General features: G+C 39.8%; 1 protein-coding gene across 1 annotated transcript in view; it reads left to right on the top strand.

The window, feature by feature from the left end:
• Positions 1 to 980: 980 nt before the first annotated feature.
• LOC144512369 (glucoside xylosyltransferase 1-like) overlaps positions 981 to 16,720 on the top strand; it is a 16,084-nt gene continuing 344 nt past the window's right edge. The window contains exons 1-7 of the mRNA XM_078243085.1: positions 981 to 3,843; positions 5,748 to 5,958; positions 6,084 to 6,215; positions 7,030 to 7,281; positions 7,538 to 7,661; positions 7,905 to 8,077; positions 13,974 to 16,720. The exon at positions 13,974 to 16,720 is cut by the window's right edge and continues 344 nt beyond it. Coding sequence (XP_078099211.1) covers positions 3,641 to 3,843; positions 5,748 to 5,958; positions 6,084 to 6,215; positions 7,030 to 7,281; positions 7,538 to 7,661; positions 7,905 to 8,077; positions 13,974 to 14,135 — 1,257 coding nt within the window. The 5' untranslated portion in view covers positions 981 to 3,640 and the 3' untranslated portion in view covers positions 14,136 to 16,720. The remainder of the gene's footprint in view (positions 3,844 to 5,747; positions 5,959 to 6,083; positions 6,216 to 7,029; positions 7,282 to 7,537; positions 7,662 to 7,904; positions 8,078 to 13,973) is intronic.

Genomic DNA, 16,720 nt, shown 5'->3' with positions numbered 1-16,720 from the left:
AATGGCCACTTGAGGCTGGCTCCAAAAGTGAATCAATCCCTATAGACCAGTGACTGTAAAAATAATATAGACCCCTATGTTAAAATGTCCAACTTTACAGCAGACATAAACATGTTTACAGCCTGGTACAAACATGGTTTAGTCTCTATAGCTAATTTCCTTATTCATGACAACTGTACGGAGAGTGAATTTTTATATTACTGGCCCATTTAAATTATATAAAGGCTCAAAGTTATGCATAATTAAAGGGCTGCTTTGAGTGACAGGTGGGTGCCATCACAGGTGGCTAGCTCAGCAACCAGGTTTCTTCGGCCCGCCTCAGCTCCACCTCTTGCCCATTTTTGGATTAGCCGGCAGCAGGCAGAGTCAGGCATTGCCAAGATGGCGACGGCCGGAGCCGCCCACACTGAGCTTCACAATTGCTCTTCAGGAATCTATGGGTGACATCACAGAGGCTATGTCCATGTTTTATACAGTCTATGGTTCTGACCCTCACATAGTCCCAACCATAAATTATCCATGTTCAGCAAACCAGCTCAGACAAGCTGTTCTGGCCAGCATGAAATCACAGAAGATTGAAGTTTCTGGAAAAGAGTCTTTAGAGGAGTCAATATTGTGCTAATATTGGTCAGAAGACCAAAAACACTAATCCAAAGGGATTTTAATGTTGGTATCTGTCTGCTAGATATGCAAGTAGGCAATACGTCGCTAACATACTCATGTCATAACAGCTAAAATCTGTCAATCAGGGCTTTGTTTCTTTGACTTGATTCTGCAGTCTTGCTGTACCCTCCTGCTATCAAAAAGATCACTTAATGCAACTTTAAGAATTACCTAAGCTTTGTAATAATTTTCGGTCATACTTCATCTGTCACATTGTAAGTACATGATGTACATGGCTCCCACACAATGGAACAAAAATTGTATGTATATATATATATATATATATATATATATATATATATATATATATATATATACATACACACACACACACACACAAACAGTTCTTTATACATCATAGTTCTGCTTGCATTTGGCATGCTTATTTTTTCTTTTCTTTGTTTTAGAAATGAAAAAAAAGAAGAGTTGATGGCAAAATGTCAACTAAATGTAGATGGTAGTTAAGGGACTGTCGCTTTAAATGACACCGGTATTCTCCTTTTAATCTCTGCTGCACAAACAGGGCTGCACCTGCTCAGCGTCACAGTGGAAAACCAGAGGGTGCTCATGCTGTTCTGCCCCCACTGTGAGCCCAGTGTGGAGACTGCATGGTGCTTCTACAACAGAAAAGGAGCTTTGACTTCTGGACATGCACAGTTATCAGCTGCATTAGGTGATGGCCTGCGGTGTGATGGACTTCAGAAACTGTTTAAATTCCTCCATTTTGACGTAGCAAAGTGGGGGAGCTTTAGAATATACTAAACCCCCAGCAGAACAACTATAGATCAACCTAACTACACAATAATGTATGAAACCTGTAGAATACTACACAGATAAAATGGATATTTCTAAAATATTGTACTACAATGTTTTGATGTGGTTGTATTATCCATCATAGCAGTGTCATAGTCGAGATTTTTACTTTAACATTTTAGCACAGATCCTGAGAACTGTCATGGCATGATAATATTATGGTCTCTGTATATTGTGGGACAGGCTATGTCTCTTAGTTTGTTAGCATTGTTATATGTGTCAGAGATCTCATAGGTTCACCACACTAGCTGGGACTAGCTGGGTGGACTCGTGAGAAATATTCGGATGGATGTTTGTTATTTGGTTGTGGCACAAATGGAAAGACACTTAAAAACATGTTGGTTGTCACCTGTTGATATTTTTGGTTTTGCTTTGCCATGCTCAATTGTTTTAAAATGTGTGAACTTGTTTATTACATGTCTGAATAAGAAAATAACAAAATTCAAACAAAAGAAATCCTTTTGCTTTTTGTAATTAGTCACTTTCAGACAGGTGCATGCATTGCTTACACTTTTGTGTTGTCACTGGTTTGCTAATCTAGGCTTTTTCTAAGCAGAGGAGTGCTTTTTGTTGTGTTTTTGGCTCCATCTGGTGAACGACTTAACTGCTACTTATCCTCAACACAGAAAATGCAGGCTCACAGATCAGGCCCATAATGCAACTCTGCATACGCTGAAAATTGAATATCCATGTAATAGTTAAGTCAAAAAAACGTAATGACATAATAATATAGGCCTACAGTAGTTATGAGCATAATGTATGGTTTACACACTAATTAGTCAACCACTACATCAGTCAATAGCCTAATTTTCCCACACTAAATGAAAATGCAGTTGACGGTCAGGTCTGTTCTAGTGGAGTCACATCAATAAAGACGAATAAAGCCATGAATGGGTCTTTTCAGAGGTGAAATCAATTGAAAGTTGCTGCAGACACAGCATGGGGGGGGGGAGGGAGGAATCAACTCTGCTTATCGCTCCCACCCTTCCCCCATTTGGGGTCCCAAACCTCCTGCTTCTGCTGCATGAAGAGCATCAAGTCAAACTGGTAAAATAGAAAAACCTGGAAGTTTGCTATGGACTTCAAAATAAAAGCCTAAATGTACTCCTACAAATGGTGATAGAGGGCAGTGGATACTAAACTTGAAAGTAATTGAGAGACCACACTAAGACACGAACGTTTTGAAGTATTACATATAATATTAAGATAACAGGCACATCATTTGTAATATGGTATATTTCCAAGCATCCCATCTGTCAGGAGTAAGTTTATCAACTGTCAAAAGTCTTGAATTTGTAGGAAGTGGGTTAAACTTAATACCAAATAGTTTCTCCTTCACTCACATAGTCTTCAAGAACAAGAGTGTAACAAGGGACAACACAAGGAATATCCGAATTACGCTTTCAAGCATTAGCATGAGCATTAAAATGATCTGGTACAAAATTTTAAGAAATGCCCAAATTTTACAGTGCAAACCTGCATAAATGGGTTAATCTTATGCAATTCACCCCACCCTATTTTTGAGCAGAAATGCCCACTCTGACTCAATGAATAAGAATGTTTTTTTCTAGGAAGGAAAGACCTGCGGAACCTTTTAAGGCTTCTGGTGGGTGAAATGTATAAAGTCTTAACAGAAATGTAAAGTATCAAACAACCAAAATAGAATGAAAACAGAAAGGCATAGGCATAATATAGTATAGAATCAAAAACACTAAATATGTAATGTGAGCGTGACGGCTGTGGAACCTTTATGTTTTGTTACATTGTTTTCCACACTGTTAAACTGCCACACAGTATTTAAATTGTTAAATAGTATTATTCTAGTGGCATAGCATGGCGTTTGTGTGTAATCTTGTATATTCTTCCCAATCTGTTCTATTAAACAAGACATTAACTAATTTCTTCAGATCAAACAAACAGGTAAATAAAGCTAAAGATATATATATATATATCATTGTTTCAAAAGCTTTAATAGTAAGAAATGTAGAGAAAGTTGCAGAGCCAAACCGCCAGAGGGTGTAATTACAACGCCTGATAAGTTTTATTTTTCAAACGCTGACCGGAAGTGCGTTACCAGTGCGAGGAGCTTCGCAGTTATTATTTTTACCATACGCTAGTTTCTGTGTCATGACTTTAGCTCTAAGTTGCGTTTTCAAACTCCAAAATGCGGCGTTACATTCGTGCACTAATCTTGTGCACGGTGTTTGCCATGTTTTCGGGCTTGTATGTTTACAGTAAACTGTTTTACTCGGACGTGTCGGTCGGTGGAAACGGACCTAGGAGGGTTTTCATCCCACCGAGAGTCCCCGGAGGCAGGCGAGGTGCCGCGGACAAAACTGGGCCCCAAAGCCCACACTGGTATAATAGGTAGGACTGAATTTTCTGTTTTTTCCTGCTTTAACGCGATATAACTGGGAAACAAGTCACATTTCATTATAAGCGTGAGTATAGAAGTAGATAATCTACTCTGCACCACACTTGCGATGTATAGGAATGTGACGCTGCCTGACTGAACGGCCCTATGCAGACAAAGTACACTCCAATTGTCTACATTATTCTATGGTTGAAGACAGTAGTAACGCGAGACTTTGACAGGTGTGCGACCTCATGTGCAGCCCTCCTGATGGTACCGAGATTAATTGATATGCCACTGAAGTTATACCCTTGTCATACAAAGAATAGCCTCCAACAGTGTGACGCCCAAGGTCCACTTTAAGGCCTACATTTAGACAAATGTTCAATGGAAAATTCTGATAGAAGAAAACCAAATAAAATCATAACATGAATATTTCAACACGTGAAGTGATTACTGAAACTTCAGCTTTACTACAGCTTTGTTTTCACACCTGGCTGTTTAGTGCCTGCCAGATGTTAGGGTTTGAGGGGTAGGATAAATGGGAGGAGTAACTAATAAAGTTGAAAACTATCAGTTTTCCCTTACAAAGGTCAATGCCATAATGGCTGTATGCGAGTCAAGATTAATTGTCTCTTTTTTTTTTTTTTTTAACTCTGACATAAGAAAAAAAGGAAAGAACATTTAAGAAGCTGGAAACAGAGAATGATTGACATTTTTGCTTACAAATGGACTTCAGCTCTAGTTTATACCATGACAAAAACATATTGGCTAGGGGTGGGATTCTCTTGGCACCTCACGATTCGATTCTAAACCGATTATCGATGCAACAATTTTATGTACATTTCCATGCGTGATTTAAAAAAATATACATATAAATCTGAGTTTGCTACTCCGAGTTTGCTAATCACTTCTTGGCCAAAGCAGCTAGACAAAGCTTAGATTTTGACATATACAGTATTTGTCACACACAAGTTTTAATGAAATGTTTTGTCTACTGAGGTTTTTATTTTGTAGTCAGTCCGTGCTTAAGCCTTAAACATGCTTGTGAAAGTCACCTTCTCTCTCAGTAATCTCCCATGTCAGAGGCTCAGTCATGTTTAAAGGTGGAGAATTGGCTTCTTAGAACATGAAACATGAGGTGGTCAGATGTAATGTGATAAAGTAGATGAACAGCCTATATGTGTTTTGCCTAATTATTTTATGCATGTCTAATTAGATCATGTGTATATACAAAATTATGATTTTTTTTTCTTCTTTTGGCCATTTTTGTGTGTTTTTTTTTTCCTGCACTCTTGCCTTAACACTAAGTTGTTGTCCATTATCCCATCCTCTTTCAGTCACTCTGTTTTCTGATTTGTACTAGTCTGGAGACAGTAACTTTTAAATAAAAATAAACACATAAATCGCGATGCATCTAAGAATCGATTATTTTTCCCACCCCTAATATTGGTGGTAGTTAGTCATACACAGCCAAACTCAATCTGAGTGAAGTTATTTCAAACAAAAAAAAAAATGTACTTAAAAGCAGACACATACAAGTTTTAGCTTCCGGAAGGTTGAATTAATGTCAAACCACAGTATGCTTAGTTTAGCTAAAATGTCATAATACTGATGTTAAAACATCCTGTTCAGTAATCTTATTTATTTATTTATTTATATATATATACATATAAAGAGAAGCATGTGTTTTTTTATGGACAATAAGTTAAAAGTATGTTTTTAAAAGACACTCAAATCATGTGCCCTTTGGTGTCAAGGCTCACATAAATGCAAACAAGAAAACATGGCTGACACCTACGCCACCCTGAAAAAGCCTTTTGTCAAAACCATGCAATATTACAAACTTATTATTGTTATACTCAGAACTCTGGAATTCACTCATAACATCTGTCCGACTCTCCATCCTCTCACTCAGGTACATCATGCGTCAGCGGGGCCAGGGGGAGGCAGGGGGAGGCAGCGTTCAAAGCAGACCTGAATCTCCCATGCACCTGGCTGTGGTGGCCTGTGGCGAGAGGCTGGAGGAGACTCTCACCATGATCAAGTCTGCAGTGCTTTTCAGCATCAAGAGCCTCCAACTGCACATCTTTGCTGAAGATCAGCTACATGCCAGCTTCATTAAAGCTGTAAGTAGGAAATATTTGGAAAATTGAAGTCTGAAAATGGCAAATTGCTCGCCGTTGACTGTGAATGTTGATCCTATCCTTTACTATACCACTGCTAGTAATTTGTTGGGTTGTCTGTGTTCCAGTTGGAGTCGTGGCCTGGTTTTATTCATTCCAGGTTCAACTACACAGTCTACTCCATCAGCTTCCCCAGTGAGAACGCAGCCGAGTGGAAGAAACTCTTCAAACCCTGCGCTTCTCAGAGGCTCTTCCTACCTGTGAGTTTCTTATAGAGAGAGGACTCCTCAGCATGAGCATCACAGTGGAAAACGTATATCTGAAGTCATGACACTCAGTTTTTAAGAGTTACTTTTAAAGACGAAACATAACCCAAGTTATAAAAATCAGGGTCTGCAAAACGCTGTAAAATACCAATTTCATTTGCCTAATTTTACAGGTCACCGATTTCACTTTTGGTATGAATTTATACCTTAAAAGCTAAATTGTTTAAGAATTTCTCCCATCTAGCAGTGAAATTGTATATGACAACCAACTGAATATTACTTTCTAGCCCTTCCTCCTACAGTGGCCGAACCCGAAATTAGCTCTCTCCATCGTTTACACGCAGCTGTTCTAGCCACTCCGATATTAACTTTGGTCTTGTTGCTTTGCCTGTCGCGTTGTCGTTTTAATTCTCTTTTTCGCTTCCCTGGCGAGTAATCTCCCCCTGGCATTCGTCACAGTGCCAATAGGTGTAAGAGGGCGAAATGCAGAGGTATGAACAAAGGGGCTTTTGCTAAGAATCAACTCCAAAAATTACACAATGTAGGTTTAACATTTATAGAATGAAATATGAGAAAAAAACTGTTTTGCCTTTGTATATTCAGGAGCACTGTAGATACATGTAATGTTTCCAAATCATTGGAAGTTCACCTTTATGCATAATATAAAAGGGCTATTATATTGTACCACTGTGAAAGAAAATACCCTTTGTAAGGCCAATGCAGAACATACTGGCAGTATGCACCACTCAAAACAATGGAGAGCATTCACATTAATATTCTCTGTCCTTGTCTTTTTTAATCTATGCAGCTGATCCTAAAGGATGTTGACTCAATCGTGTATGTCGACTCAGACATCCTCTTCCTGCAGCCTGTAGACCACCTGTGGGTGTTCCTGTCCCAGTTTAATTCCTCCCAGCTGGCTGCTATGGCCCCGGAGCACGAGGAGCCCCGTATTGCCTGGTACAACCGCTTCGCCCGCCACCCCTTCTATGGCAGGACGGGCATCAACTCAGGGGTCATGTTAATGAACATGACAAGGATGAGAAATGTGTTCTTTAAGGTAGGGCTGAATGCTGAAGACGCATTTTCCAGGAAAGGTGTGATTAGTCGTTCTGTTTACTGTGTTATTGTACCACTTTTATTGGCCACAAGATGTCCTCCTCCTCTTGCTGCAGTTGTTGTGTAAGCTCTGTGAAATGATTCAGTTTGATCCTGTTGCAATGTGAAGCTCCCAACACTTAACCACTTGACAATATTGTGACACAGCAAAAGCATCTTTTTGACTGGTGTGTGTGTTTACACGCCTGTGTTGACAGAATGACATGACGTCTGTGGGGCTGCGTTGGGAGGAGCTGCTGATGCCTCTACTTCAGAAATACAAACTCAACATAACCTGGGGAGACCAGGACCTTCTCAATATCATTTTCCACCACAACCCTGGTAATCCTGTGTGATTTGCACACATTGCATGTATATTGCAATATGCACAACTGTACAAATGTATACATGATGTTTTAGCTTTCATAGACAGATTGAAGAGGGATTACCTGTTATTGAGTGTCCAGATTTCTTTTTTTTAAAAAGGTAGACATATATCATACTCTTCACAGTTTACAGGATGCCACTTTGTAGCACTAATTTGTTGGCTTAAGTGTTTCTGTTTTTGTGTACCTCCATTTACAGAGTGCTTGCTGGAGTTTCCGTGTCAGTGGAATTATCGTCCCGATCATTGTATCTATGGCAGTAACTGTGCGTCAGCTGAAGAAGATGGCATCTACATCCTGCATGGGAACAGAGGGGTTTACCATGACAACAAACAACCTGCCTTCAGGGCTGTTTACGAGGCCATACGAAAGGTGGGCATGCCTTAGTGTGTTTGTATTAGTGTATGCGAGATGCTTGAATACATTTGTCCATCTTTAGGCTTTGAGAATTCAGTTACAGTATGGGCCTCTTCTTATGTTTGATCCAAACATGTTCAGCCAGGACATGCACTGTTCAGACCAGAACAATTAGCAGCACTAAAATACAGAACTCTACGTGAAAAAGAAAAAAAGACATTAAAATGGGCTGTATTACATTAAAGTCTAACAACCGATGCATCAACTGCCAAGATGCATCTGCTTTAATGTTATCTAAAGTTGCCCTCAGTGCATAAAATTAACTGCCCTTCCATTAATCTTTTAATAACTTTATCATTCACCTTGGCCATTTTCATCACAGACTTGAGCCAAACTTGAGTGCAGTGTGTTTACAATTACATAAAAAAAAAAAAAAAAAACATGTCAATAAACTTAAATATCAATTGAAAAAAATAATCTGGTTTAAAGTGCTCATATTATGCTTTTTGGATTTTTCCCTTTTCCTTTATTGTGTTATATATCTTTTTTGTGCATGTAATAGGTTTACAAAGTGAATAAGCCCACAGTCCACCCCAAAGGGACTTACCATCTCCAACAGAAAACACTGTTCACAAACTGCTCCAAACAGCTCTGTTGTAGTCCAGCCTTGTATTCCGCCAGTTGTTGCAAGAGCATGTGAAAAAAACTACAGTTTGCTAGGCCAAAAAGAACGTTAATCTCGCCATAAAAAAAAAAAGTACGCCGTTAAAATGGGTTTGCGTTAACGCCGTTAATAACGCATTTAACTGACAGCACTAATATTTACACAATGAGATTTTTGATAAATAATCATCAGTAATGTGGAAATAATGATTAAGTGGGTAAAGGCAAATAATAGAACGGTTACAACAGTCTGGTAAGAAAATGACATCACTTTAATGGAATGCAGCCTTTAAAACCAGGAAAAGACAACACTTATGCCATATTACGATATCCAAAATCTAAGACAATATCTAGTCTCATATCACGATATCGATATATTGCCCAGCTCTACTCCCAACAAAGATTGAACAGAAGTGCGATGCCTCACTTTGTAGCTAAAACAGAGAGCTCAACACACAGGGTGAAAAGAGGAGCTGCTGCATTGTGCAGTACAACAAATATATGGTGTTTTTTGAAATGTGTAAACCTATTCTGATATAACCTCTAAATACAATTATTAACCTGAAAATGAGCGTAATATGAGCACTTTAAGTGTTTGACCCTGAGGCTTCAAAGGCTTTATCCCAGCTCACAGACATTATACAGGCAGATCTTGATGGTAGCAGAGGAGAAAGAGCAGCCTCATATTGCAGTCCATTATAAGTAGAGGATGCGGCCCACTCTTTTGACTGAAATGACTTGCTTTCTTGTTATGAGCACAGGTTTTATTGCATTACATTTTTTGTTCCCTTCCACACATACTGATGGAAGACAATTTGGCAAAAGGCATTTTGGGTAATAAAGTGTCTACCAGAAAAGTGACTGAAAACGAGCACCCTGTTAAAAGTCTCTGGGGTACATTAAAGTAAAAAAGCCTGGTGAGCCCTTCAGAGTCGTGGGTGTAATTTAGTGCAACATCTGATGAGTGGAGCCCTTTTATAACCCCAGTGACACACCTGCTCTCCTCCACTGCCCTGCTCCTTTACCCTCCTAGATGAGATTTTGGATTGGTGTCGACCCTAAAGACCCTAAGTGTTACTGACATCAGATGGTCTGCATTGGAAAACAAATCTCCACCATTTCCAGAAGGTTGGAGTGAAAGCTAATTTCCCCCATGAGGATGTTTATGGGTGGTTTACCAGCAGTGTAATGATATTGACAACACTGGTGGCATTTACTTAATGAAGCCATCAACATTGGAAGTCTCATTGCTTTCCTATTAACAAAGCATTAAACATAGATCAAAGCGATGGCTGATCCATACCTTATCTATGGCTTAATTTTACAGGCATAATTACAGCTGTAGACACACATGTACTGTCCATGTGCTGCTACAAGTGAGCATAAACCCCCCCCACAAAGGCCCATAGCATGCACTGACACAGTTTTCCAATAGCCTATGTAGGTATTGATACTTTCATAGATATGTGATTAAGTCTGGTTTGCCAGGAGTATGGATAGATCTTTTGTGCGTTTCATCTCACTGGGCAGACCATTTCATCCATTTCTTGCTTGTTCATCTGCAGCAGAACCTCAGGCAATCGGTGTATCTGAGTAGTGTTATGGAGTGAATAATAAACAGGACAGCACTACATTGGCAGCTCAGTAAAAGTGTGAGGGTTCAGAAAAGTGGTACAGGAATGAGGACTCAAATGCAGATCCACTTTCACTCAGTTTTGAAATTGTGTGGTTACAGGGAAATAATGAGTGGCAGCAAGTTTAAAGTCATGCCTGGATTTATTTGCTCTCAAACAATTGCCTTGTGTGAAAGAGTGCAGTTTAACCCAACATCAAACCCAATGTGCAATCTTATGCTCCCTTCTGCTATTCCCAACCTGGCTTATATACTGTGACTGGGTTCAAGTCCATTTCATCTAATATGCAAGTTTGTGTGAGCAAGCTCCCACAGAAGGCGGACAAAACTAAAAGGGGCCAACACCAATCTAAAAGGGTCATACAGTGAGGGTTCTGAAAAGCTTCAGACAATCTGGAAAACAGGTGATTGTTGGAGAGCAAATATATACTGGGGCTGATTACCAATGTAGAGCAGGTGTGTGACAGGTCAGGCGAGGGTTTGAGGCGGGGAAACGCACTGAGGACAGGTGTAGCTAATAACATTAATTCCACATTGTATTCCCCCCCCCCCACATTTTTAGCTTTTCTGTCGTTTTCACTCCTTTACATGATTGTTGAAGTTTATATAACTTACCTGGGCTAATGAGCCAGAAGATAGCTTTCTGTTCACCAAAATCACAAAACACCCACCCACTGCAAATGGTAAAAAATGTCCCACATCCCAAATTCTGATAAACATGTAATTTATGTTGGACCTTTTAAATTATTTGTTAATCCTTCCTGCCTAATCTTTTAATCTATAAAATGTCACAAAATAGTGAAATCAAAATGCCTCAGAGCCCCATGAAACATCATAAAATTGCTTATTTTGTCCGACCGACAGTCCAATACCCGAACACGTTAACGTTACAATTATTTAAAATGAAGAAAAGCAGCAAATCTCAGATATGAGAGACTGGGACCTGTGAATGATTAATATTTTTGCTTATATTACTAATATATTATAAATGACTTAATTAATTGTTCATCAAAATTGTTGTTAATTTAAAAGCCCTATATCTCTCTATTGTTATGTAGTGATTAATTATACTGCTAAATGTAGTTGTTTTTATCATAGCAGCTAATATTCTCAGTAAACTGGAGACAAATGTACATAAATCAGTGTTCTGAATCAAACAAAGAAACAAACAAACAAAGAAATGGGAATACAAACAAACAGCAGTGCTCCTCCCTGTCTGTCTGCCTGTCTGTGTCTAAAACAGACCACAGCGATCGGTCTGTCATAAAGCATCTCCTCCCTCTCTCCCTCCGCTGCAAAAAAGCTGAGCCCAGCGTGCAGCAGTTAAATTTTTACAGCCAATGGTACATTTAGAGTTGGAGTCTGCACACCAACAGTGCCCCATCAGCCACACAAAATCAATACGCCAACTGTAAATGCAACTTTATGACCGGCGTGTGTGTGTGTGTGTGTGTGTTGTATGTGCTCATAAAAACGCCATTCTCTTTGTGACCCAATATCAGGGACCGAACCGCAAGCAAATGAGCCGCATAAAAAATGGTAATTCCCCTTTGATTTCCTCGGAGCATTGTAAAGGCTCCTTCATTATTGGGAAGACAGAAATTTCTACTGTAATCCCTGGTTATCACTGGACGGTAAGCCTATAGCATAAAACTGACTCCAACCATGTGGGCTGCTTTATGTTTTGCCCGGCTGACCAATCAGATTAGATGTGGATTCCCTTCTGAGCTCAGCATGCCTTGCGGATTTAGTTTTTAATTTATCCAGGGAAAGATATCCTCCAAGCCCAAATGCTGCCCAAAGCACCACTTTGCTTACTTACTGAGGGAATCTGATCAATTCCACTGGAACAGTAGGAGGCTAAGAGCTGTCCTCGGGGGAGTTTTGTTTTTTGAGTAGTTTGGGATTTCAGATACTCATTTTAAGTTTCCAAGCCCACTCCTCCAACCCTCCAGACAACCACCATGCCCGTGTTTCAGCTCTTTGAAGAAACAGGAGAGTACAAGTCATCTTACTTGGCAAGTCTCCCTCATACCATACGAGTCTGCCTTTATATTCAGTACAATTCCTTGTTTTAAAATGTCCTCGTTATCATCTGCATACATGAAAATCACTCCCCTTTCGGCGAAATTTGCCGTTTTGAAACCAAAATAGGTGACCTACATGAATCGTGTAGATTCAATGAGAAAATGTTTGGGGGGGGGGGGTAGGATTCAGTGAACTGCGAACAGGTGCGCGAGAGCTGGATTTAACCAATCATTGAACTTCCACCTACCAAAACGAGTTCTAGCCAATCGGATGCAAAGTAGGGCGGGTCTTTGCCGAAATGCGAGAGTGCGGTGCCGGTGTGGTCTCCGTGGTAACGTGGCTAAAAAAAATGGAGGCAAAGTTTATCAAACTTGGAGCATGTAGATAAAGCTTTAGTTGAGAAAGGAGTTAAAAACAAATGGCGCTGGGCATGAATAGAGGACAAGAGGAAAAAAGGGTGGAGACGGGAAGCTGTTTAGCACTTTGCCTCAGATTGAGGGAGCCGGGGGCTTGCTTCTGCAGCGCATGTTCAAGGAAGACACTGTACGGCAGCAGCGGTAAGAAAGTGCTTGCTAGTCATTAGATGCTAGTCACAAAGCTTCGGTCCGTGCACTCTGTCATACGAGTAAGTTACCGGCAACGACAGCTACCGGTACCACTGCGACTGCACCTTCACTGCCCGACCGTGATACAAACAATATGTGTGTGCACGTTCATAGCGGAACATGATTTGTCATTAACGATGGCCACTGTGTAAAAGCTATCTGAAGCCCAAACTGCCTTGACAAAGCTGTCTGTTTGGAATTAGCATGGCAGGTATTTAAACATAACGGCCTTGTCCCAGAGTTTAGACGTCTAGCTATATGAAGAGCTAAACAATGCAAAGTTTTTAATAAATGTAAATAAATAAAGCAGCTAATATCAACATGGACAAAATCATGAATGTACTAATTCGCTTTTTTGATGATGACCCGGCCAAAGTAACAACACAACATCTAGAAAGTTTGGTTTTCACAATGATTCACTGAAGGATTATAATATTATTGCAATATGTAAATCTACATTGACTCATATATACATAGACATAACATATGGTTGGAAGAAGTACAAATTGATCCAAAACTTTTTAGTTTTTAAAAATTATGACTTTTATTATTGTGTAATGTCAGAAGGACCTAACTGTTTCGCCAGTCAAATTAACTTTAAAAAGTTTCAGGCTCAGGATTTTTTTTACTTTAAGCCGTGCTCATGGCTGAAGTTTCTCCAGCTCTCCCCAGGCAAAAAATGCATCTCAAAATGCATCAGATTGATGCTCTAAAATATGGCATATTTAAAATTTTCTGCCCTCTGACCCCCCTAGAGGGGTAATATCCTTCTCACCTTTTTCACCCCTGACCCGTTTTCATGCCTGCATCTGCTTTTTGTTTACTGAATGTCTCAACATGTAGGATCAATACATTTAAATTGAAGGGATCTTATTCTTTAAATTAATAGAAAAGTGCTTTGGAATTGGAATTTATTGTCATTTGAGCAAACAATACAATACATCACACCAAATCCAACCAATTAATTGTTTTATCGTTCCAGTACTCTTTTGGCGCAGACCCAGTGACTTCTTTGTTGGATCCACTAGAAGAGGAGCTGTTGAAGACGACACACACTTATTGTGGTAAATCCCACGCGCTCCTTACTAAGAGACTGGCACACAGCCTGGCAAACATCAATAGAAAGGCCCCACTTGGACGGTGACAAAACTGAATCACAATGATGGGACGGAGGCCAAAAGTAGAGACTCCGAAAGACTTTATCTTGACCGGCAGTACAGACTTGTTGTCCTTGAGCAAGAAACTAAACCCCCAGCAGGGATTTTTGACAGATATATTAAAAATAAATGAACCACTACAGCTCTCTGAACATGTTTTTACCTGGCAAACTGTTCAATAACAATGAGCATGAGTTGTCCAAAGATGCATAGACTACTTTGTGGAAACCAATGAGTGGAGCTTTTAGATCATTTTGGTGAATAGCTGCTCCATAAAGGTGCTGACACACCAAGCAGACAGCAAAGAACTAGTGGCGACGAAGCCCGACTCTGGCATCGCCTCACGTCTCCTCAAGTCGCCTGCGTCTTGGCCAAAAAGTTGCACTTGAACACACTGCAAAGACTACTTTGGAGTGTGTGACTTGGCAATGGACGCACAAAAAATTGAGGCGCAAAAGATCTCTTACCTAGTATGCGGCCGCTGCACATTATTTGCCAAGTGAGAAACAGTAGGACATGTCAGCCTCTCAGACTCCTGCTCACATCGCCATTATGTAGAAGCAGAAAAGTACTCAAGGAAGAGGTTTCCAAGATCGTCTGTTTATTCCTGGGGAATAATCCCGAATAATGTTCAAGCTCAGTTTTTATAGTGTCTAACAAACATCATGCCAAGTGCTACATCATATGTTATTGGTCCCAGACTGCTCTCAGATAACCTATCCTGCCACGTTTACAATGGGTCAGTTTGACCTGCTGTGCTGTTTTCCAATTGTTGACAAGAGCCTGTGACTGGCCCAGTTTAGCTGAGAACATCTGAGAGAGACAACTTCTTTTACACACAAAATCAATTTATGCACTATGAAAATACTCTATACTGACAGCCCACTGGCACATATATATCTGTGCCTGTGTGAGAGGAAATAACTCTCCATGCCAGCAAGTGGCAGTGATCTATTCATCATTCAAAAAGGGAAACCAGGTTTATAAACTGTACTATGAAACATACAAAAAAACACCAGTGTCCCGGATCAGCTGGCGGCAGCAAAGACCCTACGGTCCCTTTGCTTCACTCCCCGTCGAGACGACAACAGACTCCCGGAGATGGCTGGCTAACTTGTCCATCTCCCGGGCTGTCATCTGTTCTCTCAGCAAAGAAGTGTCCCTGTGGAGCGGAAGAGGAGACACCGGGCGGCCCACTGCGGTCCGCCAGCTAGTTAGCTAATGTTAGCTTGCTAATTCCAGCCAACAGTTGTCACTCATCTGGCGATAGCAATGTCCTTTCCTACGCGACAAGAATTTGCGAATGAAACATTAATTTGTTACATTTTACTAATTTAGTAGCCGGCCAGGGCTGGCTGGCTAGTTAGCTTGCTTGCTAGGGGGCTCAGTTCTCAGTCTAGCACCAAGCCCGGCGCAGAGGGAGAGAGGTCTGCTGTCTTTATATTAAGTTTTATGTTGTAGGACATTATTTTATTATTTTATTTTGTAATGTGTAGGTATGTAGATCTTTTAAAAGACATGTTTATGTTGAAATAAATATAAATGTAGTTATGTAACTCGTCAACGACGACCTCCTTGGTGTGTCAGGGCCTTAAAACAGTTGGGATTGTCTCAAACTGAGACTAATACTTGCTCACCTCTTGTAAGTTGCTCTAGATAAGAGCGTGATGTAAATGCCTGAAATCTACTGTAAATGTTGCAAAGGCCAATTGGCCTTGTAGCAAAGTACTGAACTTAGAAGACAAAAATATTTACTACAGATGGACACATGGATTTTTTCTCCAGGTGTTTCTATTACAGACTTTCTGAACATTACATATTTTACTGGCAAATTTGGATTTTTATTTTTTTTTAAAACAGCAAGCTTTTAGTCTCTTCCATGTAATATTTGTTCTCCTTTCAGTGCCTTTGGTTACTGACTAAAGGTGAATAATCCTCACGGTGCAACAGATCTGTAAAAAGTTGGAAGAGTAGCTCTTGACTTTCCATATTGGAGAATTTAAATGAACCTTGTTAAACACTCTTATTAAAAGAGACAAACGATAATAATATCAGAACTGGACAAAAGCTTTTAACAGGGCCTATTTTGAGAGATGTATGCACTGGACCACTTTTCCAAACTTTTGAAACCACTTCAGTACCAACAAGATGGAAGAAAAGTCATTTCAGAGAACATGCGTGAAATAATTCTAATAATAATTAATAATTTCTGAGTTTGTAAAGTGATAATGTATGTAATTACTGTATGGAACAGTTCTTCATATGTGTGGAATAATGTGATTTTCTACTGTGTGGGGTCTACAGGGGTGGAGCATAAGGATCTCTATCAGAGTACTGTTTCCTAATTAAAGTTTGTCCTATTCTGTGTAATTGTATTGGTAACACAGGTAACCTTGACCCGAAATAGAACAAGCAAAATGTGGTGATTCATATAGTCATAGGTCATTTTTATGTGTGATGTCAGTCTACACTTTTGTTTTTGTTTCTAATAAAGTTCATACATTTCCTTATTTTGCGTTGAACAGACATGTTTCTGGCACATTGCTAAATAATTAGATACTATGTACTTTTT

Source organism: Sander vitreus, chromosome 23, assembly GCF_031162955.1.
Source record: "Sander vitreus isolate 19-12246 chromosome 23, sanVit1, whole genome shotgun sequence".
NCBI lineage: Eukaryota > Metazoa > Chordata > Actinopteri > Perciformes > Percidae > Sander > Sander vitreus.
The sequence above is the reverse complement of the archived record's forward strand: the minus strand, read 5'-3'. Positions and strand labels throughout refer to the sequence as shown.